General features: G+C 54.7%; 1 protein-coding gene across 3 annotated transcripts in view; it reads right to left on the minus strand.

Moving 5' to 3' along the window:
* Positions 1–27996, minus strand: part of CACNA1I (calcium voltage-gated channel subunit alpha1 I) — a 107354-nt gene that overhangs the window by 17070 nt on the left and 62288 nt on the right. For 2 of the 3 annotated variants that reach the window (XM_066257469.1, XM_066257459.1), the window contains exons 5-22: positions 24055–24370; positions 22807–22899; positions 19069–19381; positions 17203–17312; positions 10618–10769; positions 9829–10014; positions 9425–9542; positions 8513–8668; positions 7968–8061; positions 7119–7318; positions 6090–6560; positions 5618–5718; positions 4815–4938; positions 4480–4548; positions 3760–3944; positions 3217–3343; positions 1858–1983; positions 668–757 (exon numbers count right to left, since the gene is read on the minus strand). In XM_066257469.1, the coding sequence (XP_066113566.1) occupies positions 668–757; positions 1858–1983; positions 3217–3343; positions 3760–3944; positions 4480–4548; positions 4815–4938; positions 5618–5718; positions 6090–6560; positions 7119–7318; positions 7968–8061; positions 8513–8668; positions 9425–9542; positions 9829–10014; positions 10618–10769; positions 17203–17312; positions 19069–19381; positions 22807–22899; positions 24055–24370 (3031 nt within the window). Of the gene's footprint in view, positions 1–667; positions 758–1857; positions 1984–3216; positions 3344–3759; positions 3945–4479; positions 4549–4814; positions 4939–5617; positions 5719–6089; positions 6561–7118; positions 7319–7967; positions 8062–8512; positions 8669–9424; positions 9543–9828; positions 10015–10617; positions 10770–16890; positions 17313–19068; positions 19382–22806; positions 22900–24054; positions 24371–27996 lie in introns of all 3 variants that reach the window. The other variant, XM_066257479.1, reaches the window with a different exon arrangement.

Consider the following 27996-nt stretch of genomic DNA (forward strand, 5'->3'; position numbering starts at 1 on the left):
GGGCCCCTACTCCTAGGGGTATCTTTGGAGCAAAAGCTCAGGCCTCCTATCAGGCCCAACCTCCTCCCAGACCCCCTTCTACCCAGCCCACGCTCAAATCCATCCTCACCCAGCAGTCCACAGGAAGCTCCCACAGCAAACCTAATGGTGTCATTTCCTTGCTATACCACCTTCACTGACTCCCACTGCCCTCAGATAACTCTAGTCCTTTCTGTGACACATATGGGGTCTTCTGGACTATCCAGCCCTGCTGGCCTCCTCCACACCTCATGCCATTCTCCTGTCACTTTCTATCCTGAACTTTGACTTATGATTCCCTGAACATGTCACTCTCTTGCTTCAAACCTACAACTTCTGTCCCTCCCACCAGCTGGCTCAGCCCCTGTCCACCCATAAGGCTCTGCACACCTCCAGGCAGGAGCCGATTTGAAGGCTATCCCTACAGAGCAGGGGGCTTTGTTGAAGCAAATGGAACAATGATTTTTGCTACCCAAGGAGTGGCCCTAGTGGTGGAGGATTTGGGCCAAGATAGTGAGGAGTGAGCCATGTTGACAGTGGGCAACACTGGGGCTCTGAGTCTTGCTGATACCAGTTTCAGACCACGGGACCCCAAAAACACAGTGTCTTTTCCCCACTGCCCTGCTGACCTGGCCCCAGCCATGCCCACCTGCTGGTCCACAGCAACGGCATCCAGTCCGTTGTACATGATGTTCACCCAGCCATCCTTGGAGGCTAGGACAAAGAGGGACATCAGGGCCTGGAAGACACAGGGAGGAGAGGGTACAGAGGTGATCGATATAGGCAGCTCATGCTGCATCTGCTCCTCCTCAGCTCTCCATTTTTCTGCCTCTGGGAGGCAGAGGGACAGGAAGCCCTCTCCATGTTGAGGGCAGAGCTGAGCCTTCAAATGACAAAGCTTTTCCAAGGACCTACTGTGTGCCTGTCATATATCCTGCAGGCACTGCTGCAGGAGAATGAGCACTGGACCAGGGGTGTTGGGTTCCAGTTTCAACTCTGAAATTAACCAGGCAATTCATGAGCTCTTGCCCCTCACCTGAAGAATGTAGCTGATATTTAAGTGGCCTCCTACCAGGTTTGCTGAGAAAGTCAGCTGAAATTTTAAATGGGAAGGTTCCTGATAAACATGAGGGCCCCTGTTACTGTCACTCTGAGCTTGCTTCTAGCACCTGAACACAGGAGCTCATGAAAGAAGTTGAAGCCCTGGGTCACAGCCCAAGCTCTAACACTAAATGGATGTATGACTTGGGGAAAGTTCTTCGATGTCTCAGCTTCCTTGTCTATAAATGGCAAAAATAACTATCATTAATGAGATTTTGAGACAGAGGTGATCACCAGGAGACAGCCAGCCAAAGCTTCTACACAGACGCCAGCCAAAACACCCTCATCTCCCTTCAACGTGGCTATGGGATGGTTCTAAAGGACCCAGCCCAGATGCTCACATGCAGTAGGCACTCAAAGGTTTTCTAAGCTAGAGTGAACCAATGCTATCTGTGCAGAGCCCAAGCACAGTGAAGTTAGTGGGTTCACAAAGGGCCCTGGGCTAGCAGAGGCTGCCTGGCAGTTACACACCCTACTCTGGACACCTCCCCACATCCCATGCTTCCACCACATTGTTCATTTGTTGGAGCCCTGGGCCAGGAAATGAGGTTCTCCCACCCATTTTACAGAAGAGGAAACTGAGGCTTAGAAGTCACAGGATCAGTCCTGGTAGGGCAAGAGTGGAAGCTGGTCTATAACCACAGGCTGTTGGCACTGAAGAGCTGTTGCTCCACCCCCTGGGGTGAGGTAAGGAGTAGGTCGCTGGGATCAGGTAAGGAGTAGGTCGGTGGAGCTCACCTGGCCCAGGTTGTCGAAGTTGTACTTGTGATGTACCCAGCGGTAATTGGCAGCCATGCAGTCAGAACGGTTGGTGATGTTGCGAGTGTCCACACCTAGACAGTGGTAAAACTTGCCCTTGAAGAGCTGGAGGAAAAGAACACAGACTGAGTGACTATTCTGCCAACACTCCTGGGATTGGGGTGCAAATCAAAAGAAGGACAGCTCCTCAGGAGGAACCTCCCCTATACACAGCCAGGGCCAAGCACTCGACCACACCATCTCCCCAAGTCCCCCAACATGAGGTGGAGCTACTCTCATCCCATCTCACAGATGAGGAAACTGAAGCCTAGGGGTGACCGGTAATTTTCTCCAAGTCACTTGAAGTTTAGGAAGTGGCAAAGCCAAGGTTCACACCCTGGTTTGTCTGATTCCTGGGTTTCCACAGATCCAAGATCAGACCCCAGTACCAGCACTGGCGATCAGGCAGGGAATTCACAGGAGAAAGATGCCTGCATATCCCCAGGGAGGAGAGAGAGAAGTAAAGGGACTCCTCACCCGAGGCCCAACACCCAGATGCCTGGAAGGAGCACGGCCATTGTCCACAAGGGATCCACTTCAAGCCCCCCCTACCCAGGCAGCTCCACTGTGGATCTCTCAGCAACCCCAAAGGACACCTGTGCCCAGGACTCCAAACACAGGACTTCAAGGCTCAGATATTCAACAAACAGGAAATGTCTCAGTAGCAGCTGAGACCCCAGAGGCCCCAGGTTACTCTGGTCATCCCCGTCACACTTTATGACCCAATCCACTCCTCTCTGTCCAGCCCTGATGCCCACCTTACTCCTAGTTTGGATTCCAAACTAAAATCCGTTAGCTCAAGGTTCCACCTGTGTCGGAGAGCTCCATAGCCCTGATCCCTGAGATGCCAAGCCCCAACTCTTTAACTGCCACTCCAGGTCTTTCCCCCTTTGGCCCAGCCCACTGTATGTCTCATCTCTCTATTTCAGCCAGAGCTCTTGGGCTCATCTCCACACATGTGCCTATCCTTCCCTGAAATACCCAACCCCCAACTATGACCTGTCAAAAACACCTTTCCTTCAAGGCCCAGTGCAAAGGTCGCCTTCTTCAGGGTGCTTCCCCCATTGACTCCAGCCCAGCCCCGTGTTCCTTCATACTTTGGACCCCTTTGATCCTGTTTACCCAGTCTACTTTGCACTCAGACTGGGAGCTCACCTCTAACAGGGACGTGGCTACTCCACCTGGGCCACCTGAGCACCCAGGTCAACCAGCACAGGGCAGGGGAGCTGGGTGGGAGTGAGGAGCTTCTTCTCTGACCTTGGAGCCAACCCACTGCCTACCCAGCCTGGGCACCCTCACCTGAACTCCCAAGATGCCGAAGATGATGAAGAAGGCACAGCAGATGAGGACAATGTTGCCGATGGGCTTAAGGGAGGAGATGAGTGTCTCCACCACCAACTTCAGACCAGGCGCCCTGCTGATGACACTACAGGCAGGAAGGGGCCAGGGCACTGTTAGCTCTCAGGCAAGCCAGGAGACAGCCCCAGTCACCCCAGAGTCACCAGGGCGGTGGCCTCCAGGCTCCAGATCTGTATGCACAGCAAGGCACTGTGCCTTCACCCCATCCCCTTGAGGTCCATACACCTTCACGTAGAGACTGAGGCCCACAGACAGCAGTGAGCCACACAAGGGACACACAGAGAGAGGGTAGCTGTCCTGGGGACACTTTCAGCCCTGGTCTTCCAGCACACACACACACACACACTCTCTCTCTCTCTCTCTCTCTCTCTCTCTCTGCTAGTGCTTGGCACATGCTAGCAGAGGACCGAATGGGTAGGAAGGGTGGAAGTGAATGGTCCACTTAGACCTCAGGGGCTTCCCCAAACACTGAGGAGTCCTTACCGCAGGGGTCGTAGGGTGCGCAAAAGCCTTAGGACCCGGAGAACCCCTAAGATCTTGGCTCCACCGGCCGAGGCCACAGACACCACTATGTCAATGATTGACACAAAGACTAGAAAGCCGTCCAGCACGTTCCAGCTGCTGCGCAGGTATGCCTGCTCGCCAAAGTACAAACCCAGGGAGACCACCTAAGGGCGGAGTGATGGGAGGGTCAGTCAGGCTTGCCAGATGGGGCAGGGCAAGGACAGGTGAGCAGGGAGCAGAGTCAGGCTGGTGGGGTGGAACCGGAGGGAGGGCAGGGCCCACGTGCCAGCCGCCCACTCAGAAGGTGGGCCATAGACTGAGGTCAAGGCACTCGCAGGCCCCATCTGGCAAACTCAATTCAAAGCCAGGTGCTCTGGAAAGCTCCAGGACAGAATTGATCCCCTGCTTCGCACACCTCCAGCAAGTATCTCTGTTACATTGTAAATGTTTCCCTGCACTTGCCTTCCTGGCAAGTTTGACCTCCTGGAGAGCAGGAATGTGGCTGACCCCATCCCCTGGGCCCTAGTAGCCCAGTGCTGGTATCAAGCAGGGGATGGGCCTCTGGGGCCCCTGTGAAATGTTGCTGAAGGCAGGTGAATGACAGGCTGAGGAAGGGCTGATCCAGGGCCAAACCCCCACACCCTTTATTCCCCAACCATGCTGGGGGTGGAAGCAGTCCCAGGTGAAGGCAGGGGCTACCTTTAGTGTCATCTCGCCCACGAAGATGGCTGTGAAGATATAGTTGGAGGCAGTGAGGAATATGCGTTCCTGAAAGAGCCGGGAAGGACCATGGGCCTGGGGCTCCAGAACTGCCGAGCTCCCTGGTCACCTCTGCCTTCAGCCAAGGGGCATCCAGAGGAGGCTGCAACTTCAGAGTCCAAGGAGGTGTCTCCCACCCCAGAGACAAGCTCCCTGCCACACCTTCCTGCACAGCTTCCCTAGCCCCCTTGGCCCCGCACCCTGTCCCATAGCAAGCCCCAGTGGCCTGACCCTCTGTCTGTCCCTTGCTCTGCCCAAAGGCCTCAGTCACTCACAGTGCTGCCAGCCTCAATCTGGGGACGCTCTAGGGCGATGGTGATGCAGTTGAGAAAAATGAAGGCCAGGACGACGTAGTCAAAGAGCTTGTGGGCAATGATGGTCTGGCACAGGACCCGGAACCTGAACAGAGTGTGCAGGGGCCACGAGTGTCAGTTTGCCCCTCACCTCAGCCAGGAGGACGGCAAAGGGCTTAAGCCTAGGTATGGCTTAGAAGAAGCTGACCCTCCTCTTCTCTGGCCACACAACCACTGGCGACTTTATATCTGTTCAAGGTGCCCGCCTGGAGCCACCTTCCCTGACCACACACCCATGGCAACTCCTACAGCCACAGGATAAAGGGCATCCACTTTGCCCCGGCACTCAAGGCTTTTCAAATAGCGGCCCAAATCCCTGGCCCCTGCCCTCTAGCCACAGGGACACACACTGCCTGTTACCCTAAGCCTTCCTTCAGCGGCTCCCTCCACCTGGACTAGTCCCTAACAGCCCTGCTTTACCTACAGAATGCTACAAAGGCCTCCTCCGACAGGAAGCCTTCTAATGCCCCACCCAGATGGGAGCACCCCAGGCTCCTGTCCAACCTGGTTCCCTGTACAGGGATGGCCAAGACCACAGGAGATGCTCCAAAAGTCCTCATCCAAACATTCTTCCTCCCCTGCAGCTCCTCTAAGGTCCCTCTGAGGTATGAGAGCGACCCTCTACCCCCAGCCCTGCAAAGGCCCTGCCTGCTCTGCAGAAATCTCTCCCTTCCAGACATGTCCACCCTCTAGTCTAACCTTATCCCAAGCCTGGGCCTGCCCACCTGTTCTCAGGGGAGAAGAGATAGACAGACCAGTCCTCTCGGACCTCGCACCAATCAGGCTTGTAGACGTCAATCATCTTGCGCACGCGGAAGCACAGAGTCTGACAAAGAGAGTAGTGGGTGCAGACTGGTCAGTACTGCCCAGAGCTGCCCATCTCCACCCACTCCGGCCATCCAGCAAACTGGGGTCTCTGGATGACCTCATACTCTCCCAGCAAGACCAGACCCCTTACCTCACCCATGGCAGCGGAGACTCTCTCCCAAAGGTGGTCAACTCCATCCCGCCTGCTGATCACTGCCTGAAGCCCAGTCCTCCTTGGCCACGCCCCTTAAACCGTCCCCTTCTGGCCCTCCCACTCTAACCCCGCCCCCGTCCCCGCCCCTCTTCTGTCAGAGCAGACTTACGGGCCCCTACGCCTGGCCCCTAGAGCGGGTCCCACTCAGCCTGGCCCCTAGAGCGGGTCCCACTCACGTAGTCGACCTCCTCCTCATCCTCCCCGCGGTCCCGGCGGTCGTCCATCTTGGTGAAGACCTCTTTGGCGATGCTGGGCATCCTGCCATTGCAGTCTTCGTGCCCGAGGGCCGAGCCCACTGCCCTCCAGGCCGCCCGGTGGTGAGGGCCCACAGCGGGCCCCAGCTCTGCCAGGTCCACTGAGTCTCTTGTATCGAGGGACAGTGTCCGGCGATGGTGGTGGTGACGGTGCAGCGGGTGGGGACCATGATGCGGGTGGTGGGCGTGCGGAGTGTGCAGGGGCGCGGCCCGCGGTGGCCCCTCATCCCGGGCGCCCTCGCAGGCCCGGGCTCCACCTCCGCGCTCAGCAGAGAGCAGGGACTCGTGCTCCACCGATGGCAGCTTGTGCTTGAGGCTGTTCCAGCTGGAGCGGCGACTGGCCCAGGCCCCGCTGCGGCCCCACGGCCCATAATAGGAGCTCCGGGAGCTGGACTGGGAGGAAGCCAGGGCACTGGTCAGCGCCAGACAGACACTCAGGATTGTGGCTGAAGGCAGCCTGCCGACTACCCAATAAGGCCCTAAAAGGACCACTGGCCTGTCCAGTAGGTGACAAAGCCAGCTAGACTCCAGGAGTTGTTTCAGCACCCAGCCTCTCACTCCATTCACATCCATCGTTATGTGGGCATGTCCAGTTTGGTTCCATTTCCTCCTGTCACCTTACTTCCTTTGAGGAAAGTACAGTTTCCTCTTTACAGGTAAGGAAACTGCGGCTCAGAGAAGCCTGCAACTTAAAAAACCCATTCTCCACACCACACCCATTGCGCTCATTCATTCACCCATTCATTCATTCATCCCTTGCTCCCCAGTCCCGCTCTGGCACTGGGAATTCAGAAGTACAACAGACACGACCCTTGCCTGGCTCTGGCTAGACACTCTGGCATGCTAAGCCTGGGTAACAGTCTGAAGCTGGACTGGCAGGCACTTCTGCCCAGGGACCCTCAGCACACACCCAGCAGGAAGCAACCATCCATAGCACCCCACAGGACTCACCAGGGAGCGCTGGTCGTAGCTCAACCTCCCCAGTGACATGACACTGCTCTTGCGGGAGCCCAAGGCCACCAGGACAGGGTCCGGCTGCAGCGACAAGTGAGCAGGTGCCACGGCCGCACTGGGGCCCAGATGTCCACCCAGCGGGAGATTGGGGTCCAGGTGCCCATTGGGGGTCATGGGAATTGGGCAGAGCTTTGAATCTGGAGGGGTGAGATGGAGACAGAGGGAGGGGCAGACAGAAGGCCAGAACAAGAGCAAAAGAAGCCATGAGACAAAGAAACAGACATGGATCATAACAAATGGAGTTTTTTTGAGAACTCCATTAGAAGTCTTCCAGGTTGGACCCCACCACATTTGCCTCCCCTCTGCCCAGCCTGCAAAGCTCTCAGCTTTATGTTTGGATAAGTGAATCCCTTGCCTTCTGTGTTCAGGGTACCTTCAAGCTTCACCCAGCATGAGAACCTCACTCCCACTATGAGAAGCAAGGCAGAGACCATCCAGCCCAGTTACCAAGGACACAGGGCGAGTTGGGGAAGTTTTGCTCCAAGCTGCCCAGTGGTGCCAAACAGGACCATAAACCAGGCATCCTGAGGCCCAAGGCTCTTTCCAACAAGCCACACAATGTAGAGGAATGAGGATGGGCTGCATCCACCCCTGTAGCTAGAATTCAGGAGGGTCATGAAGGCCACTGACTTTTTGAGATTTAGCATTTCTTTCAATTATGAATGTAAACAACAAACCACAGAAATTAGCAGTCATAGAGCCTGGGCTTGAAGGGAAACCAAAGGCCATGCCCTTTGTCCACCTGGATCTCTGGAGAAGGGTCCTGGGCCCCTTAGGTCTGTTTACCTCCGCTATAGTCCAGGCCCTCCTGGAGCTTGTCAAACTCCTCCATGTTGGATAAACTCTGGTCCTCGTCTGAATAGGAGCGATTGGCGTCACCCTGGGAGATGGTCCCTCACATTGGAACACAAGTCAGCTCAGCCCTTCCCTCCCTTGTGAACTTTTCAATGGGTGTTTTCATCCCCATTTTACAGATGCAGAAACTGAGTCTCAGGAAAGGGAAGTGAGAAGCTAATGAAGACCTAGAACACAAACCCACATGTGCCTGACTGCAGGTTCCCACAAGCCTCAGAAAATGGAGGAGGCAGGATCCAGAATCCCACGTCTTGGAGACTTTAGAATCTCAGAGAGGGAGAGGCAGGGATCCCAGATGCTCCCTCCACCTGCATGCTTCCTATGATGGGAAGCTCACTACTTCATTAGTAACTCCCTCCTCTGGAAACTCTCCTGCTAGATGTTTGAATTGCAGCCCTCCCTCATCCAGACCCCCTCCCCTCACCAGTCTTGTGTAGGCCCCATGGGGGTGCTTCCTCCACCAGGGCCACAGTCACCTCTGCCTGGAAGCCTTCCACCAGAATGGCCACCAGCAGGTTGAAGAGCACATAGTTGCCGAAGGTCATGAGGGCAACAAAGTAGAGGGAGGCCCAGGGGGAGGTGGAAGCCATGCCATTGTAGAGGACAACGTTCCAGTCCTCCTGGGTGAGGATCTGTGGAGGAAGGAGCACACAGCTCAGTACAGGAGTCACCCCAGGTCCCAACCCAACCCAAAAGGAGGGGGACCCCACTGGGGTCATACCTAAAGGCACACAGCAGCCCGTGCACACCTAGGGTGTCCTCCCACAGGTGCTCGAGCACACCCAGGGACCTCAAGTATTATGACTCTAGTTGGGTACATGCCCACCTGGCAGAGCCTCAGTCTCTCTCTCTCTCTCTCTCTCTCTCTCTCTCTCTCACACACACACACACACACACACACTGCTCTGCCTGCTGCTCCCAGCTTGCCCATACCCTCAAGCCTGTGTCCCACACTCCTGCCCTGACATTCACACCCCAATGAGTGGTGCTTCCTCCTGGCTGCTGCTCCCACAACCCCATTCTTTATCTTGCTCAAGTGACCCATCAGCAACCCCAGCACAAGCCCACCCTTCCTCTTCCTTTGCTCCTTCTGCCCCCCACCCACACCATGTATACACCCTCATTCAACTAGGCCCACGTTACAGGGAAGGAACAGTCTCTGGGAAAACTACTAACATGTTCAAAGTCTCAGGGTGAGAGAGGAGGGGCCAAGAGTGGGACTAGTGGGCAGTCTAGCTTCCACAGCCTGTCTTGTGCCAGCCTGGTCACACACTCCAAACCTGCCCACTAAGCTGGAGTTGAGGGACCTCCCTGTCAAGCACACTCTTCTCTGGATTCTCCAAGGCTAAATGTAACCCCTTCCCTGTCACATATGGACATGGGCTCACCTGAAACACCGTGACGATGGCCCACAACAGAGAGTCAAAGTTCTTCCTATCGGGGACTGTGTCTCCTGTATCTGTTCGGAGACTGAATTTGCAGCCAAAGATGTGCATCCCGAGAATGCTGGAAGGGATGGAGGTGGCTCAAGGGACTCTCACACACCAAGTCTTGCCCACCCGCCTTGTATCATTCTCAGAGCAACCCAGTAAGATGGGAGGGGGCTACATTGGTCCCATTTTACAGAAATGAACACTGAGACTCAATGGAGAAATACTCGTCCAAAGCCACAGGGGATTAAGTGAGGGAGGTAATTCACATCCAGGTCCAGAGTGTGGCCCAGAGAACTTAACCAGCCACACTCCTACCTACAACCCTGGCAGCTGTGGTCCCCAGGGTGGGCAAAGCTCACCTGAAGATGAAGATGAAGAGCATGAGCAGCATGCAGAAGGTGGCCACATTGTCCATGGTCTTCATGAGCACCACGAGCTGGCGCCGCAGCGCAGGCATAAAGCGCACCAATTTCAGCACCCGCAGCAGCCGGAAGGTCCGCAGCACTGACAGCCCACCATCCGCCTGCCCCACAATCTCCCAGATGCTGCACAGGGAGAAGGCAGGCAGGGTTTGGGAGGGGAGAGGCAGAAGGGGTCAACGGGAGGCGGCCAAGGGAGAGGAAGTTCCATTCATCCAACCAATGTTTCACAAGTCATCTCTGCTCTGGTATACCCTAAGTTGAGGGCTCTTAACCTGAAGTTCACAGACCCCTCCCTCTCCCCCAAGATGTCTATGAATAGAATTCAGGAGGTCCAAGAAGGTTACTGAGCAATTTTTGAGATTTAACATTCATTCTTCTGATTATGAAGGGAAACAGCAAGTCCTATTACCTCATGGTTAATAGAAATCTCTGTTTTTGTATCACATGATGATTGATGCAGATAGTTTCAAATATAGTTTATGCTTATCCCTTCTTCGGGATGATGGTAGTCACAGACCTGCTGCTAGATCTCACTATTTAATGCATTAATCCAGAAGTACATGTATGGCTAAATCACAAAATTTTAAAATATTTTCGCTAACTGTATTTCAGTGTTGGTTTCCTTTAATCTTAGGTACTTCATTCACAGGCTGGGTCAGCACCCTCTTCCCCTGCTCTGCCTCTGGGCCCGGGGCCCACAGCCTAGGGATGGGGGCAGGGGGGCACCTGATGATGACGATGATGCTGTCGAAGATGTTGTACGGGTTGCGCAGGTAATCAAAGAGCCCAAAGGCAGCCAGCTTCAGGAGCATCTCCAGGGCAAACATGCTAGTGAAGACCACGTTGCAGATCTCCAGGACGTTGGTCAGCTCCTCGGGCTGTGGGGCATTGGGGCAGGGGCAGGGACCCAGTCAGGCAGAAGGCAGCCATAGATCCCCTGTGGAAGCCCATCGGCTCTAGGACTCCCAAGAAGGTGGCAAGGCCTGGCTCTGGCACCCTGGCTGCATAGCCTGGCAGGTCAGTTTCCTCACTGGCGCTCCATCTACCCTTTACACATGGCCTTGAGGACCTTCCAGTTCTGTTGCCCCAAGTCCTGGGATGTCCACTAAGATGGTAAGACCCCCATGGGGCTGACTGTCCTCAAATTTGGAAATGGTGCTATTGCTGCATATCAAGAGAGGTGTTACGATACCCCCATTTTACAGATGAAGAAACTGAGGCTCAGAAGCTGGTCTGAGGTCACATGATTCAGAGCAAAAAACAGGAAGGCATCCCATTTTTCAGATAAAGAAGCAGATTCAGAGAAGGCAATTCTGCTGCCTGAGGCTGCAGAGCTAGTGAGGAACAGAGCCAGGATTCAAACCCAGGCAGCCTGGGTCTAGAGCTCCCACCCTTACCCTATGCTGACCTCTCCCTATCCAGTCTTCCACTCTCTCCCTCCCCAACAAGGGCCATCTCAGGGGTTGTGGAGGCTGTGCAGGGAGGATGGAGATCATGACCTACTGTGTACCATATGGATCTTCATTAACTCAAGACCCTAGTCAGTGGAGTTTAGTTCACCCACTTCTCATAGGAGAACACTGGGGACCAGGGAAGTTAATGGTTCAAGTCACCAGTTGGTAAGAAGGAGACTAACTTCCATTGGCCACAGACCTACTCTCTGCTCCTGGAGCTGTTTACCTTCTGTTTTTTAGCAACAGGTGACACCCCTGCAAAGGGGACCATGTGAGCAACCCCAGTATAGAAAACAGATCCCACATGACAGACCACGACTGGGGGCAAAGTTCCAGGTCCACCCCACCCCTCCTCAGCCTCAGTTTCCTCATCCATAAAGTGAGAGGTGGGCTGAGATGATAGTTATTCCAAACCTCTCTGCTAAAGGCCTGCCTGAATCACAGACAAGGGAAGGGCTATTTGATAGGCCTAACCACGTGCCCATGCTGAGCTTGATACCCAGCCCAGTCACTGATGCCTCAAACAGCCTGCGAGGCCCCGGTGGACATCGCCATTTTACAGCTGACGAGACGGAGCCTTGGAGTGGTGAACCGACTAGCTCAGAGCCACCCAGCACCGATGCGGCAGAGCCAAGCACTGAACCAAGTCAGACTCCAAACTGCTATCCTCTTACACACACCGAGACCCCACCTGAGCTCACCTACTCTCTCCTTCACCCATTCACTAGTGCATCATCCACAGGTCTCTCCAGCCCCACTATGCCCTGGCTTGTGCTACCCATGGTGGCCATTGTGAATGAGTCCGGTCACTGTTTCTGCCCTCGGGAAGTACAGGCTCTGGTAGCAAAGCCCAACTGCATGTTATCTAACAAACCAGTCAGTAGGTGCTAAAGACAGGAAAGCTGAGGGTGTTTAGGGAACAATGATAGTGGAGTCAGGAACGCTTCCTGGAGGAAGTGACATCTCAGCAGAGACCTCAAAGCTGAGAGGAGCAGGTAACCGCCCACCCCCAGCCAAGCCCCTCTACCTGGCAGCCAGCTACCTCTTGGGCCTGATTTTGACTCTATTTGGGTCAAAAGAAGAAAAGAAACAAAAAAACACCTGCTTCCCTCCTGGTACCTGGGAAATTTAATAAAACTGCCAGCTCCTCTCTAGCCCAGATGAAAGGAAAAAGCCCCATTCCCATATGTAATTTTATCTGACTCAGAAAATGGTCCCAAAAGGTGAGTGGGACCCTGAGAGAGGCTTCTTAGTGGGGAGGGGCAGGGGTCTAGCATCCAGGCCTAAGTCAGGGCCCAGATGCTGCTTGGAACCACCAATTTCCCCGCTGGCCAAATGACATTCGACATTCAGGAGATGAGAAATGTGGGCGCTGACAATTCATAATTGCAGATCACCCTGCTCCAAGCCACACACGCAGCATCTGCCCACAATTGACGGCAGAGCCCGCTGCTCTCCGGGAAAGGTCACCTGCTTGCTCCCCTCCTCCCACGCAACAGCTGTTTCTCTACTCAGGTGCACACCTGTTAATCTTTTCCTAATGGACCATCCATCACTCCTGCGAGCATTTTTCTGGGAAAGAGACAGTGAGTAGGAGAGACAGACAGACAAATATAGACATAATGAATGAGACCATGGTGGGTATGTGGAGAGGAAGAGGGTCAGCCATGAGAGAGATGGACAGAGAGAGACAGACAGGCCCAAGGAGTGAGAGGCAAAGACAGGTTGTGGAGAGACAAGACAGAGGAAAACACAGCTCAGTACATAATGGACCAAGATCGTGAAACCATGGGAGTCGGTCAGAGACAGAAAGGGGAAAGAGCAGACAGACAGAAAAGGCTGTGGACAAGTGGCTGGAGATGGCAAAGAGCCACCCAGTGGAAGAGGAGAGGAGATGCCAAAGGGCAGAACAACCAGGTTAAGCCAGAGGCAAGAGGGTAGAGGGAAGATGAGGAGGGGCTGCAACCTGGAGGTAAGTCCAGAAGCGGGGGGGGGGGGGCAGAGCCGCCACATCCCTGCCAATGCCAGGCTTGGGAGGCACCAGGCAGCCTAGCCTCTGGCCATCTCTGCAGGGGTAGATACAAGACCAGCTGGGCAGAAGTCTAAACTGCCCCCATAAACATGGGCCCAGCGCCATCCCCATGATAATATTGACAGCTGGTGTTAGTATTGCCCACGTGCCAGGCGGTGCTACGCACTTTCCATGAATTATCTCATCTAAGCCTCAAACATTGCCCTATGGTATCCTCATTTTACAGACAGGAAACATGAGGCTCAGAGAGATGTGACTGCCCACAGCCATGGCCGGCCAGTAGTGGAATCAGATCTCAAACCCAGGTCTCCTCCCAGGTGGTGAGCTAACAGCTGCTCACCACCATTCTACTTCTCTGAGCATCAGTTTCCCCATCTGCCCAGTGGGGATGATGTCACACAGCCTCAGTTACAGACAGTTCTGGACCCACTCTCTTCCTAAGGTGGTGGGGGCTGGGGGCAGGCTTTGGCACCATCTGACCACCTATGTGTCACAAGCAGGGCCCCACCTGGCTAACACTCCCTATACCCTGTCACTGCCCCAGGCCATCCCTGAAAGAAATAACATCTGTTGTCACGAGGATCCTGGTGATGCTCCCCTGTGATTTTGACAGCAGTGACCACCTAAAGGCCATGGGTGCCTGTGATCTCCCCTTTCATTTGAGCACCATGACCAGAGAGACAGGGTGACCTCCACTTTATAGATGGAGTAGGGAAGTAGTGGCCAGGCTCTGTCCCCCTTACCACCTGCCACCGTGGTGGCCACACTAAGCTTCCTGCCAGCAAAGTGGGCAGCTGCAGTGTGTGGGAGCCTCCAGGATTCCCCCCTTCAAGGTCACCACCCCTGCAGGAGAGGGCTGTGCGCACCTGCTTTCTCCTGTTCCTCCCCTCTCTCCCTGCCCCCTGGAGGCCTGGGCCACCTCACTCTGCAGGCCCCACCCAGACAGAGCAGCTTAAAATAAACATGGGGAGGATCATTTCCCACTGAGCAGTGTCGGGGAGTCTGGGGAGAGGGAGCAAAAATACCAGCAGCCCACAAGCAGGCCCCGCACAGAGCTCTGCCGAACAATGGCTGCCACTCGGAGCTGCTTTAAAAAGAGCATTTTTTAAATTCTCCTTCCCCCTCACTTTTTCTTTAATTAATTTTTTGAGGCTCCAGGCAGCAGATGGTCAACTCACCCCCAAAATGATGGTATAGGCTTCAAGAAAAGACTCAAAAATAATAACTAACTAGTGAGCACCCACTAGGTGCCAGGCTTCTTAATGCATTTTATCCCCATCCCAGACACTCTGTGAGGAGGTTGTGAGGACTCAGAACACCATGCAGGCTCTAGGCCTGGCACTTAATAGGTGATCAGTTAATGGGAACTGATCCTTATGAGGGAAAGGGCACAAAGGTAGGACACCAAGCTAAGGAAACCAAGGCAGACCCTACAAAGGGCAGGAGATTAGCCATTGAGAACAGTCTCTCCCAGCCCAGTGGGGGCTACAGTGCCAGAGGAGAGTCACCAGCATATCTGAGGCTAGAAGCTCGCTAGGGCAAGATATGGCAGAAGGAGTGAGGGGGCACAGGCCAGGCAGGGAGATCATGTAGAGGCTTCGGCAGGAACCATGGCCTGGTCTGAGGCTGGGGCCGACAGGTAGAAAGAGAGGTTGGACCTGGAGGATAGAGCTTCCCCAACTGCTATGTTGCTTTGGAGGGGACAGCTGAGAAAACAGGGACCAGTAGTACACTGGCAAACAAGCCTCTGAAGAATAACTGTGATTTGTAGCATATGCCAATTTCCGTGGTGTAAATACTTCCACCATGGCCAATTTCAAGCTACCAACTGTTTTTAATAATGGCCTTGCAAAATTCCTCAGTGTTAGAAAATTGCTCTTGCAAGCTGGTTCCAGTAAATCACTGGCAGGAAGAATTCCCAGGCTCTGGTAGCAAGACTGTGACAGGCCCCATTGGTGCTGCCCCACTAGGGCCAGCACCCCCGTAGCACCGGTTCCCTATGGGGCCTTCCCCAGGAGCGCTAGTCTCCTGCAGACCTGGGCCAGGCAAAGGCCACAAGGCTGGAACCCAGGCGAGGGGATCCGGCTACCTGATTCACCAGCTTTACCCTGCACAGAGCCTTCCCCCAGCCCTCCCCAGAGACGTTTTTAATTAAGCCAGAATGACTGGCAAACCAGCAGCTCTGAACAGAGTGTCACGGCAGCCCCAGGGGCCACATTTAAGTAAATTGAATGGGGCTTGAGCTTGGTGAACTAATGAAGAGGGAAATGAGAGTGTGGCCCAATGCAGGGTGCAGCGGGTGGGGTGGGGCGCTCTGCAGAAAGAGGGCAGCAGGGAAGCCAAGGGGGCATCGGAACCCTAAACTCTGCAGAAGCTGGCAGTGAGACCTCGGGCCAGTGACATCCCCTCCCTGGGCCTCAGGGTCGCCAGCTGCCAAATAGAGTGCCCTCCCAGGGCTGGGGTGACCTGTAGGCTGGGGACACTGGGAGCCAGAAAACGGTGCTGTTCCCAATGGAGCCAGGGCCAAAGGTGTCATCTTGGCTGTCACCTGGGCGGGAACTATGGACTGGGGACATCTGGGCTAACCCTCAACAGCCCTTCATCCTGTGTCCCTCCAGCCTCCTCTCCTTTTACACACAACCTCTCCGTGTTCCCACCCCTCCTGGGAGCCATCTTCTCCTCCGTGCTGTTCCTCTTTGGGAACCCTTCTCTGAACTCCTCCCACCACTGAACCCCCCGCCATACTCCCAGGGGCCTAAGGGGCCTGGGATACATCATTCAACTCAGGCCACACTCCCCCTTCACCCCATGCACTAGAGCTGAGGACAGAAGAAACGGCAGGGTTGGCCAAGGAGGGAGATGGGTGACAGCCTCTGCAAGACAACCGCAGGGCTACCCTCAGAGCCGAGGGGCTGTGGGAGGGCAAGGTTAATGGGAGCCCTGAGGATAGGGGAACACCCTGTTAGCTGAAGGTATGTTGTAGGCAGACCACAAGGAGACTTGAATGTCAGTGCAAAGGGCTGTGTTTTGTGCCATGGACAATGGGGAGCTGTGGAAGGTTGTGGGCAGGGGATATCCCAGCCTCTGGAAACATCACTCCAGCTGTCCTGGGGGAAATGGACAGAGGGTCCACGTGGAGAAGCAATGAATGGAAGTTAGATTTAGCAGGGACTGACAGCAGACTCACTGTGGATGCCTTGGTGTTCATGCTGAGCTGCTTAAGGGGACAGGACCCAGATCTCTGCCATTCTCACCCCAAGTAGACCAGCCCTAGCCCTACTTCACACAATGGCTATTCACCCATTCAGCAGGTGCCCTGAGCTCCTCCCTCCTTTGTGCCTGACCCTGGGCTGGGCACTAAGGCCACATGGATGAATTGGATCCAGCCCTGGTCAGTGGGGGAGACAGACACACGTGGGTGTTCAACACACCTAGGCTGGATGGAGCTGGCGTGGGTGCCCCAGCCCACCCCCACCACACCCAGCCCAGGCCCTGGTGCCCACCCCCACTGGCCTGCTCATGGTGTTCAATGCCCATGCTGACGGTGTTGACCAGGATGGCCATCATGATGCCCCGGTTGAAGTACTTGCTGTCCACAATGCCTCGCAGCTTGGCTCTTGTCTCCCGCCACACATCCCCGCATAGCCGGTTGGCCCCATCCGCCTGCTCTTCCTCATCCTCCTTCTCCAGCCCTGAGGAGGCCCCGTCCTCGCTGCTCGGGGCCCTGTCCCCGTCAGCCTTGTCCTCTCCACCACCGGAGCCCCCAGAGCCCGTGCCCTCCTGGCCTGAGTCAGTACTGCCCAGGCCTGAGGACCGCCGGCCCACCTCATGCTGGCAGCGGGGGCAGCTGGTGGGGTCGGAGGCCAGCATGGCAGAGATGGGCTGCACCAACGTGTGGGGCGTCGGGTCCAGTGGGCTGTGTTTTGGGCATAGCTCTGAAAAGCAAACAGAGGGCAGGGTTGGTGCCTCAGGTCACACTCAAGGGTCTCAGAGGAGGCAGTACCTGTCCATACCAGGCGCTGGCCTAACCCTGGGACACAGCTGCGTGTGTACTTCAGGTACCTATTGCCCACAGGATCTTCCTGGGACGTGCCAGCCCATCCTGGAGGCCTGAGTGGCCTGTGGTTCGTGAGGAAATGGTTTCACCTTCTGCGCTTTGTTGTCCCTGTGCACAAGCGTGGACCAGGAGCGCCCACCATTGGGTTGTGGAACTTTCTATTGGTTACTCAGCATGATGTGTGCAGAGCAGTGCTTGGGGCACACATACAAGTTAACTGTCCTTGATTCATCACGTCCTGAGCTGTGGCCCGGGTTAGTCACTGAACAGACCCTCCCAAAACCCCAGCCCCTCCCCACCATCCTGATTGCTGACACAGAGTTTGGGAAATGGCTGAGGAGCTTCTTGAAGAGCCAGACCTGTGTGGAGGATGGACGCCCCTCCAAGGAAGTGAAGGTGGCCTCAGTGTTCTTCAGTTCTCCCGCCTGCACATGGGACTTGTGTCCCAGGGAGGGAAGGAGGCAGGAGCCCTGGGAAGGGTGCACACCTTCTCCAGAAGGTCCTGGGACCTCCCTCCGCCCAAGCTGAGAGAGTCTGGCTGGCTCCAGGGGCAGGGGCAGGACAGGTCACAGGGGCAGATGGGGGTGAGGGTAGGAGCTTCCTGGTGCCTTTATCTCTGCTGCTCAGGGAGTGGGTGTGAGAAGCCAAACCTGACTTATGTGATCTGTAAACCATTTCAAAGAGGAGTCAGAGAGCTGTCTCTGGGTGGTTTGCCCAGAAGAAAGTCAGCAGGTGTGAGGACCGTGCCCAGAGCAGGGGCCAGGGCTGTTCTAATTCACACACCTACACCTGCTCTGGGCACAGTCCTCACACCTGCTGACTTTCTTCTGGGCACCAACTGGAGCAAGACTGGGTCTGGGGTGGGGCCCACCTACTGTGGCACATTTGCCTCCTCCTGGGGCTCATTTTCTCCCAAGTGGCTCCACTGAGACAAAACTTTGACATCCTTGATGCTGAGTTTTTGTCACTGATGCTATGCAAACTATAGTGACTCCTTTCATCCTCTCTAGGGATAACACTACTCACTCTGCCTCACTCTGCCGGGTCTGTTTGAAAAGAGAGCCCTTTCTGAGCTTAAAGTGTTAATTCTCAGAAACAACCAGTGACAAAAATGGACCAGAAGCAGGAGATCACAGAGTGACACTGATGTCCCCAACATATCATGCCTTTGTAGGGTGGCCTGGCCCTTTTATTCCAGGTGGCCAGGAGTCACTGCTCAAATGTGTTAGCGATCATGTGGTGACAGCAGAAACCCATGCAGGGGTGAGGCCAACTACACTACAGTAGAGGGGTGCGGCGGGGGGGGGGCTTGGATTTTAGAGTTTTGCAAGACTGAGGACAGATAATTGCTCGTGTCTTTCAAGTGTGAATATCAGGGACAGAGCCTGAGTCCACCTGCACTCAACCTGAGCCCGGGGCCAGCCCAGGCCAGGCACTGGCAGGAAACAAGGAGAGGGAAAGAGGGGTGCAGACTGGAGCTCCCCGGGGAAATCTAGGTTCTCAACCTGCTGGACTGGCCTGCTCTTCTTGTGCTGGGGAGACAGGGAGACATGCTTGTGCACAGTGCCATTTGAGTCGCCAGTCGGAGACCCACGTGGAGCACCCTGGAGGCCACAGGAAGCGGGACCACTTACTGAAGTGCCTGTGCTCCTTGGCATGCGGCCCGGGCTTGGTGGAGGTGGGGACCCCCGGGCCCAGGGCCTGGCGCCGGCTCTGCAGGGCCTGGTAGAGGCCCAGGGTGCGGCGCTTGGCCTTGCGCAGGATGTGGCAGACGTACTGGAAGATCTCCTCATAGCAGTCGCCGGGCTCAGCGTAGCTGGCCACCGTGCTGGAGGACAGGTAGCGCTGCCTCTGCTCCAGCATCAGCCGGTGCTCCCGCTGCTTGGTCTCCGAGAACTGGGTCGCTATGACAACGAGGCACAGGTTGATCATGAAGAAGGAGCCCACCTGTGACCAACGGGAGGAGAGGATAGGGACAGAGGGGATAGAAGGGTGAGGAGAGGCAGAAGTGAGGTTGGGACGAGAGGAAGATGGAGAGATGGAGAGAGACAGGGACATAGGGATGGAGACAGTGGCGAGGCAGGGCGAGAAGCAGATGGATAAGAGTCAGAAAGGAAGATGGGGAAGGGGCAGGGCCAGATAAGAGATAAAACAGGGCAAGGACAGAGCGGGAGGCAGACGCCAGAAACAGGTGCACAGAGAGACACAAGGACAAGGAGAGACACCGAGAGATAGAGTGAGGCAGACTCAGAGAGGACAGAAACGGAGGGCACAGGAGACACAGTGATGGGGGGGGCAGGTTGAGACAGGAAGACAGAGGAAGAAAGGAGGGTGGAGGGCCCGGAAGGACGGAGAGGCACAGCACAGGTAGGGACAGGAAAAGAGCACTGAGGCCTTGCTCCAAGAGGAGGTCAGGGCTGCAGGCAGCAGTAGCCCGGGCAGCTCCCCAGGCCCCACTGGGACCTGCTTCCAAACCTGCTCCCCTTAGAGCCCTAGGCTCTGGCCACAGCTACCCTCTCATCTGGGACATCGGCGCTAAGGCCAAGAGGAAGGCACAGCCCCTCTAAGGCTATCCAGACCCCGAGTCCCACGCCAGCCCTGCCCTCTCTATGACCTTGCCCTTGGGTCCAGCTGGGCATCCAGACAAGAGCAGAGAAGAAACCCAAGAAAGGGTTTGCCTGTGTGGTTTATTTGGGCTCAGATGGGATGGTGGGAGGAGCTCTACAGTCCTGCCGCCTCAAGTCCCAGGGCTCAGCTCCAGGGGCCCTTCCTGCTCTGTTGTCCAGAGGGCAGGCCTCTCCCCTGGCATTTGCTCAGCCTTTGAATGAGCTCAGACCCTGCCAGTGAGAGTGGTGGTGGTGGGGTTTCATCCTCTTCCAGGTTGCCCGCCAGGAGGTTCATAAAGGCTGCAGCCCCAGTCGCTGCTTTACTCTCCCCTCTTTTCCCTATTGCATGGCTGGGGGCCAGGGTTCTGGGGTCGTGAGGTGGAGGCTTCCAGGCCCAGAGGATTCTGGGGAAATTCCCAGGTAAGAACATACCCCGTGCCTTCACTCTCTCAATCATTTCTTTGTCAAGCATTTCCTGGAAACCTGCTCCCTCCCAGGTCTGTGTGAGGGGTGCAGTTCCTGCCCTCTGGGAGCTCACAACTGTCAGTCTTCTGCCCAGCCCATCTCTGCACTCCTTCCCCTGAGGGACCCAGGCATCTCTCCATCCCCTCTGGAACTCCACTTCCCCATCTGTAAAATGGAAAGCTCAGGCAGGACCAGCTTAGAACTTTTTCAATCAGAAGAAGCACTGGAGATCTGGGTCAAAGGGGTAAGGACCCATCACTAGCATGACGGCCCGGGCCAGGTACCTCATATCTCTGGGCACGGTCTCCTCACCTGAGGAATGAGCAGGTAACACTACATGTCTAGGGTTGAAGGGGTAAATGACAGCATGGTCACTCAGACTGTCTGGACTGTCACTGTTTCCATTTCACTGGGAGCTCAGGAGCGAGGGGCCCGCCCTGAGTCACGCTAATAGTGACCGACCCCAAAATTAACCCCTAACTCCATCAGGAGGAGGAGCGATGGCATTCTCCAGACTCTCTGGAATTCTAGGCTTCTCTAACAACCCTGTGGCACACTGTCGCCCCTGCTGGAGTATTCTGTCTGCTTCAGGGTCTCTGTGATCAACCCCTACCCAGCAGGCTCTTCCTCTAGCTGTCACATCCACGCCCTCTCCCCCCAGCCCGAGCCTTTAAGTCTCAATTCTGGTGTCCCCTCCTCCAGGAAGCCTCCTGCTCCCCCATCCCTCCTCTGGGCTAGGTTAGAGGCCTCCCTGGTGTCCCTCTGTCATGGCTCCTAAGATGCTGTCTGGTCACTGTCTGCTGTAGCCCATTTTCCCCCATGAAACTGAGCTCTTCCAGGGCAGGGCCCCGTCTGACTCCCTGCTCAGCTTCCAGCACTCTGCCCAGGGCCTGGGTCAGTGCAGGCTTCCCTGAATGTGCTGGGAGTGACTGAACCAACCAGTGGATGAATGGCGACACTGAACAAAGTCTGTGTCCACCTCCTTTTACCTTGGGTGTATCTCACGGTTCCAAGGCCCCAGCCTCCCCAGAAAGTCATCAAAGCAAAGCCACAGCAGGTATGCCTCAGGTTACCTGTACTCTTGTCCTAAACCCCCAGGTCAAGGTCCCACCAGGCCAGGGTGAGGTGTTGTCCCAGAGGGCCAGGCATGCCCTCTCCCACCACCAGGAAGCCAGAGAAGCCAGCTCACAGCAGCCGGGAGCCGGCGGGGACTCTCTCAGGAGTGAATCACCTTGACATTTGGGGACTGTGGGGATGGTGGCTGCAGCTGCAGTCAGGCATGACATGGTGGATGAGCTTGTTCTAGGGAGACTGTGTGGGGGAGATGCTCTGTGAGGCAGGTGGAGCCCAGCTTCCATCTCCAGGTCACCCCCCACAAGGCAGGGCTGCCTGAGAGTTGGGGTCCCTCCCAGAGTTTCAGGGAGCTCCACAGTCACAACAGGCTTGGTCTCCTCTCCAAACTCTGCTTGGGAAGCAGCCCCAGCCTCCGTTTCAGAGCCTCTCGTCTCCCTGCCCCGGGGAAAAAGGGAGAAGCTGGAGAAGCTTTCATTCTGGGGCTGCACCTGTCTCAGGTCAAGGAAAAGCATGTATTCCCAGGGACGACAAGACAGAGAAACAGGAGTGGGAGCCACAGGGTGGACTCAAATGCCGGAAAATGAGAAATGAAGACAATCGGAAGTGATGGATGCTTCCAGCAGCTTCCCCTAATGAGTCCCTTCTATCATAGCTGCTGGGATGCATTTAAAAAATTGTCCCTCCTGGCCCTGGCCGGTTGGCTCAGTGGTAGAGCGTCGGCCTGGCATGCAGAAGTCCCAGGTTCGATTCCCGGCCAGGGCACACAGGAGAAGCGCCCATCTGCTTCTCCACTCCTCCCCCTCTCCTTCCTCTCTGTCTCTCTCTTCCCTTCCCGCAGCCGAGGCTCCACTGGAGCAAAGATGGCCCGGGCGCTGGGGATGGCTCCTTGGCCTCTGCCCCAGGCACTAAAGTGGCTCTGGTCGCAACAGAGCGACACCCCGGAGGGGCAGAGCATCGCCCCGTGGTGGGCAGAGCGTTGCCCCTTGGTGGGCGTGCCGGGTGGATCCCGGTCGGGCGCATGCGGGAGTCTGTCTGACTGTCTCTCCCCGTTTCTAGCTTCAGAAAAATACAAAAAAAAAAAAAATTGTCCCTCCTGCTCTCTCCCACCCAGTTGTTCTGGCTCTGAGGAGTTCCCTGGAACTACTAACTCCCTCCCCCCCTAACTCTGTCCCCTTATCCATGGGTCCTTGAGCTTGCCCAGAGAGGCTCAGCTTCTCTGACACTTACTATGATAAGCAGGATAAAATAGATGAAGTTGTAGAAAGAGTGGGCATCCATCACGTAGTACATGATCTCCACCCAGCCTTCCAGAGTGATCACCTGCAGCCAGGACAGGACAGACAGGGAGAGAGGGCCTAAGCCAGGCTGATTCTCAGGAAAGGCAGGCAGCAAAAGTAGTGCCCCAGACAAGGCCCTACTGTGTGCTAGGATGCTTTACATACACTACATCTTATACAGGACAGCATCCACATGCTCATTATACAAGTGAAGAAACAAGTTCAGAGAGGTGAGGGCACTTGCCCAAGGTCACACAGCCAGAGTGGAACAAAGACTTGACCTAGTCCCTGTCACTCCAGCACCCACCCCTTTTCCAGTCTACCACACCAAGACTGGAAGCCTGAAGGAGGGCTTCCTGGGCTCCAGCTGCTGCTCCACACCTCAGCTCCTTCTCTCCAGTGTGTGAGGCTAACAGGCCCACCTAGCAGGGCTGTGCTGCAGCTTAGCCACGCCTGGGAGTATGGCAGTGATGAGGCTCGTGTGAATGTCCCCACACCTTCCTTCCCAGAGAAGGAGGTGAAGCAGCTTTGGCACAGGGCCCTCCCCAGCACTGCTGTCTTGTTCATTTCTGGAAAATGCACAAAGCAAGAGCCCCTGGGAAGCCCACCCACCCTCCCTGGCCGGAGGTCCCAGAATGCAGCTGCCAGGCTGGCACCATCACGCCTGAAAGCTCTGGATTCTGTGACCCTGCCGCTCCCCAGAGCAGAGTGAGGAGAGCAGCCACCTCAGTAGGGACACACACAACCTGCCTCCTCAGGGGCTTCTCGCCACCACCCTCTCCTCCTGCCCCTTCTTCCTTCTGACGACAGCAGGACAGCGGGAAGGTGGTCCTGACAGAGCACTCACTGCACACTGGGTGACTGCTCTGCTCACATCATCGGCTCATTGTTCTCAGCCACTCAAAGTGGAGGGGAACTGTTATCCACTTTAGAGATGTGAAAACTGAGGTGCAGAGACATCAAGCGATGCACCCAAGGTCCTACAGCCCTTTCTTTGAACTTCAGTTGCTCTGTCTGTAATGTGGGCATGAGAATACCTATTGTACCAGCAAGTTGGGCAGATTTCAATGAAAGTGGTAGCAGATGTCTAGCACAGAGCACTGCTTGGCAGGCGAAGCTGCTGACTCCAGCCCCTCTCACAAGCCTCAGCCCCCCAGGCCCCAGCAGGGGTGTGGGTACCCAGCCTGAGTGGCCTCACCTGGAAGATGACAATCCAGGCATAGCCAATATTGTCAAAGTTGATGGCGCCCTTGTGGGGGTTGGCGCTGCCCGTGCGGCACACGTTGTAGTAGCGGTTCCAGTTGACACAGAGCCCACTGGCATTGAGGTCCTGGCGCCCCACCCCGAAGTCATAGATATCATCCTTGGACAGGCAGCACTCACGGCCCCGTTCCTTGAGCGGAGGGATCTCGTGGCAGCCCATGATGCCATTGTCCCCCGAAAGGGAGCAAATGAAGGGCATCTCGTCGTCCTCCTCCGGCTGGTAGTAGGGGGGCAGGGCCACATCCCCTTGTCTGTCCAGATGTGATGGTGGGTAAAAGAGAAGGGAAGAGGTCACTGCCATTGACTCTAAGCCTTTGCACATGCTGTTCCCACTGCCTGGGACACGTTTCCCCTCCTCTGACATGGTCACAAAAACACCCCCAGAACCACTGTGGTCAGCTCAAGAGTCACTCCCACCAGGAGGCTTCCCTGAGGGAGCTTCCCCAGGATCAAGCAGGGCTGATCCTGAGCCCCCTGTGGCCAGACCTTGCCCTGCATATGCCTCCACTATTGCTCTTGGGACATATGCACCCAACTTCCCTGGGAGGCTGGGCTCTTTTAGGAGAAGGACTGGGTCTCAGCATCCCAAGCCCCACACACTATTTGGTCAGTTCAGAGTAGGTGCTCAATAAACTGATGCTGAATTTTACTGATCTAACCTTCCTATGTACAGGACTTTGGAGTGGGTGCTTTCCCTCTCTGGGTTTCGATTTCCTCATCTGTAAAGCAGAGATAACAATCCCCATCCTACCCTCCTACAGGGTTAATCTATGATTCAATGGTATCCCAATCAAAATCTCAACATGATTTTGTCTGTGGAACCTGGCCAGTTGGTTCTGGGATTTATCTAGATGAGAGAACAGTCAAAAAAAATTTGGGGGGGGGGTATTTTTCTGAAGTGAGAAGCAGGGAGGCAGAGAGACAGACTCCCCATGCGCTCGACTGGGATCCACCCAGCATGCCCACTAGGGGGCGGTGCTCTGCTCATCTGAGGTGCTGCTCCATTGCAACTGGAGCCATTCTAGTGCTTGAAATGGAGGCCATGGAGCCATCCTCAGCACCCAGGCCAACTTTGCTCCAATGGAGCCTTGTCTGTGAGAAGGTGAGAGAGAGAAAGAGAGAGAGAGACAGAGAGAGAGAAAGAGAGAAAGGAGAGGGGGAAGAATGGAGAAGCAGATGGGCACTTCTCCTATGTGCCCCAGCCAGGAACTGAACCTGGGACTTCCACATGCTGGGCTGATGCTCTACCACTTAGCCGAAGCCAAGACAATTTTTTAAAACAAGAAATATGAGTGGAGTTGAGCCCTACAAGACAACAAAATACAACTACAATTGTTAATCCAGTGGTATTGTAACCAGAACAGAAAGATTCATGGAACATCACAGTACACAGGGACAAACCCACGTATAAAAAAGAACTTAGTATATTACAGAGATGGTTTTTCAGATCTATGGGGAATGAGGACTAAACAATAAATGGTGTTGGCACAATTGCTATCCATGTGGAAAATAATACAAATAGATCCCTACCTCACACCATAAACACAAATAAACTTCCTGAAGACTCGGTATCAAAAGAAAAAAATGTAAATTTCTCATTATTAATTGTATGTAAGAGTAGAAACTTGAAGACCATTCAAGGTCCCTCAAAAGGGGCTGGCCAGACAAACTGTGGTTCACCTGTGGAATGAGAAATACAGATGTGAAACATGCTCAGGATGCACTGCCAAAGCAATTTACAGTGTAAAAACCAGTCGGGGATGTAAACAGCAGTGTATATGCATGTTCACATCCAGACAAAATCTGGAAGAAGGGAGCAGGTGCTGTGCAGAGAACACCAAACATGCTCAGATTTTGGGCCCAGTCACTTCTTAGCTGGACGACATTGTCCTGATTGTGCGTTCATTGAAAACCTTCAAACTCACCATCTCTGTTCTCCCCAGGGGCTTATGCACCTGGAGGGATGCTTTGAGCACTCTCATGGGTTAGTCAATAGTCGGAGGAACCCAGGTTCTGATTCTAGCTCTGACTTGGCCAAGCTCGCCCTGGAGCAAGATTCTTCTTCTCTCTTAGACTCAGTTTGGATTTCCCATCACACAGGAACACTACATGGCTAACCAAGTAAATAAACATAAATAAATTGGTCTAGAGATATACCCAACAACCAGGTAAATAAGCTCACAAGCGAGGTCATTTCAGACAGAGATAGTGTCAAGAAGAAAATCAAGCAGGTTCATGCATGACTGTCTGGTGCGGGCGGTGAGAGAAGGTCTCCAGGAGGAGGCAATGCTGGAGCTGGACTGGGATGATGGGAAGAGGTGGCTACGGAGTGACCCAGGGACAGATCCACAGGGGACAGAAGGGCCTGGATGTGTCTTGAGAACGCCCAAAGCTGAGAGTTCATACCTACACGTCTCTATCTTTGAAAACCAGGCCAGGAGAAGCAGTGCCCTCTCCTGCCATCCCAGGCCCTGACTCAGGTCCTGCTTTCTGGATGACTGACACAAGTATAGGCACCCTCCCCCAACAGGACCCACTGTTCCCACACAGCCCCTTCCCCAACCTTAACCCTGGTTCTGGTTTAGCTCCATCTTTACAACCAACAGGTCATGAGGGATTCAGCCCCCCCTATACAGTGTCCCCAGGCCTCCTGCATCCATCCCTGGTCCGTGAAAGCCACTCAGTGGAGGCACCTGCGACCAGCACCCTGCCTGGGTGCTCACCAAGGGCAGGAACTCCACCATCTACTTGGTCACAGGCATGGTGGGAGCAGCCACTTGGGTGCATTTGTCGAGTGAGAGGATGAATGGAAGTGCTTCCCTAGTGTCTCCCCCAGGCCCGGCACACCGCAGGCGCAGAGATGCACTAATGCATCTGACAATGAACATACACTCATCTGCAGACACATCTGCATTAATGCTAGAGATGTGGCTGATCCCTCACTGCTGGGACTCTGTAGGTGTCAAATTTCTCAGACAATTCAACCCAGCACCTCCAAAAGCCAAAGCTTGATTTCTGTTTAAACAACTCCTGACAGTCGTGTCTGAGGAGTAGCCACCCCCTGGTTTTAGACAGAGAGAGCCATATGTGAGTTGACCTTTCCTTGATGACTCAGAGTCACTAACAGGAAGAAATGTTTGTGCTGTGATTAGAGAACCAGGTTCCACATCTGCTTTTGAAGTTTTCTATCTGCTTTCTCCCTGTCAGCATCATTTCTTGGGTCTTAACTGCCTTTGCTCTCCTATCTGACAGTGAACAATTCAACAGTGAATCCTTAAACAGCACAGAGATTGTGCAGTGGAAAACCCACATAAAACTTTTGATTCCCCAAAAACTTAATTATCAATAGCCTACTGTTGACTGGAAGCCTTACCAATAATAACATAAACGGTTGCTTAGCATATATTTTATGTTGTATACTACAGTAAGTTGGAGGAAAAAAAACACATTGTTTTAAAAATCCTGAGGTTCATCTGCAAGTTTTTTCAAATTGTTGCAAATCTCCAAAGAATTCCCCAATATATTTATTGTAAAACCTGCGTGTAAGTGGACTAGTGCAGTTCAAACATATGTTGTTCAAGGGTCGACTGTAGTCTGCTGCTTCCATTCTGTTAGCCCCGACTCCCAATTACCAAGTTAAAAACTGTGTAAGACTCTAAGTAAGAGTCACTAGGAGCTGAATGGGTATCTAAGGGCCTAGTTTGCACCGGGACTTTGTGTATAACAATTTTGAGAGCTCGGAGGTGTTGTGTGCTCATGTCAGCGTCCAGCCACTCAGGAGAGAAACATCACCAACTCACCTTGGCACATCCCTTGATCTCGCTGCACCCCTGGGAACAAGGATTGGGACCAGGTGCTCAAAGGAGAGACCTCCCTA

The sequence above is a fragment of the Saccopteryx bilineata genome, chromosome 1, assembly GCF_036850765.1.
Source record: "Saccopteryx bilineata isolate mSacBil1 chromosome 1, mSacBil1_pri_phased_curated, whole genome shotgun sequence".
In the NCBI taxonomy this organism is placed as follows: Eukaryota; Metazoa; Chordata; class Mammalia; order Chiroptera; family Emballonuridae; genus Saccopteryx; species Saccopteryx bilineata.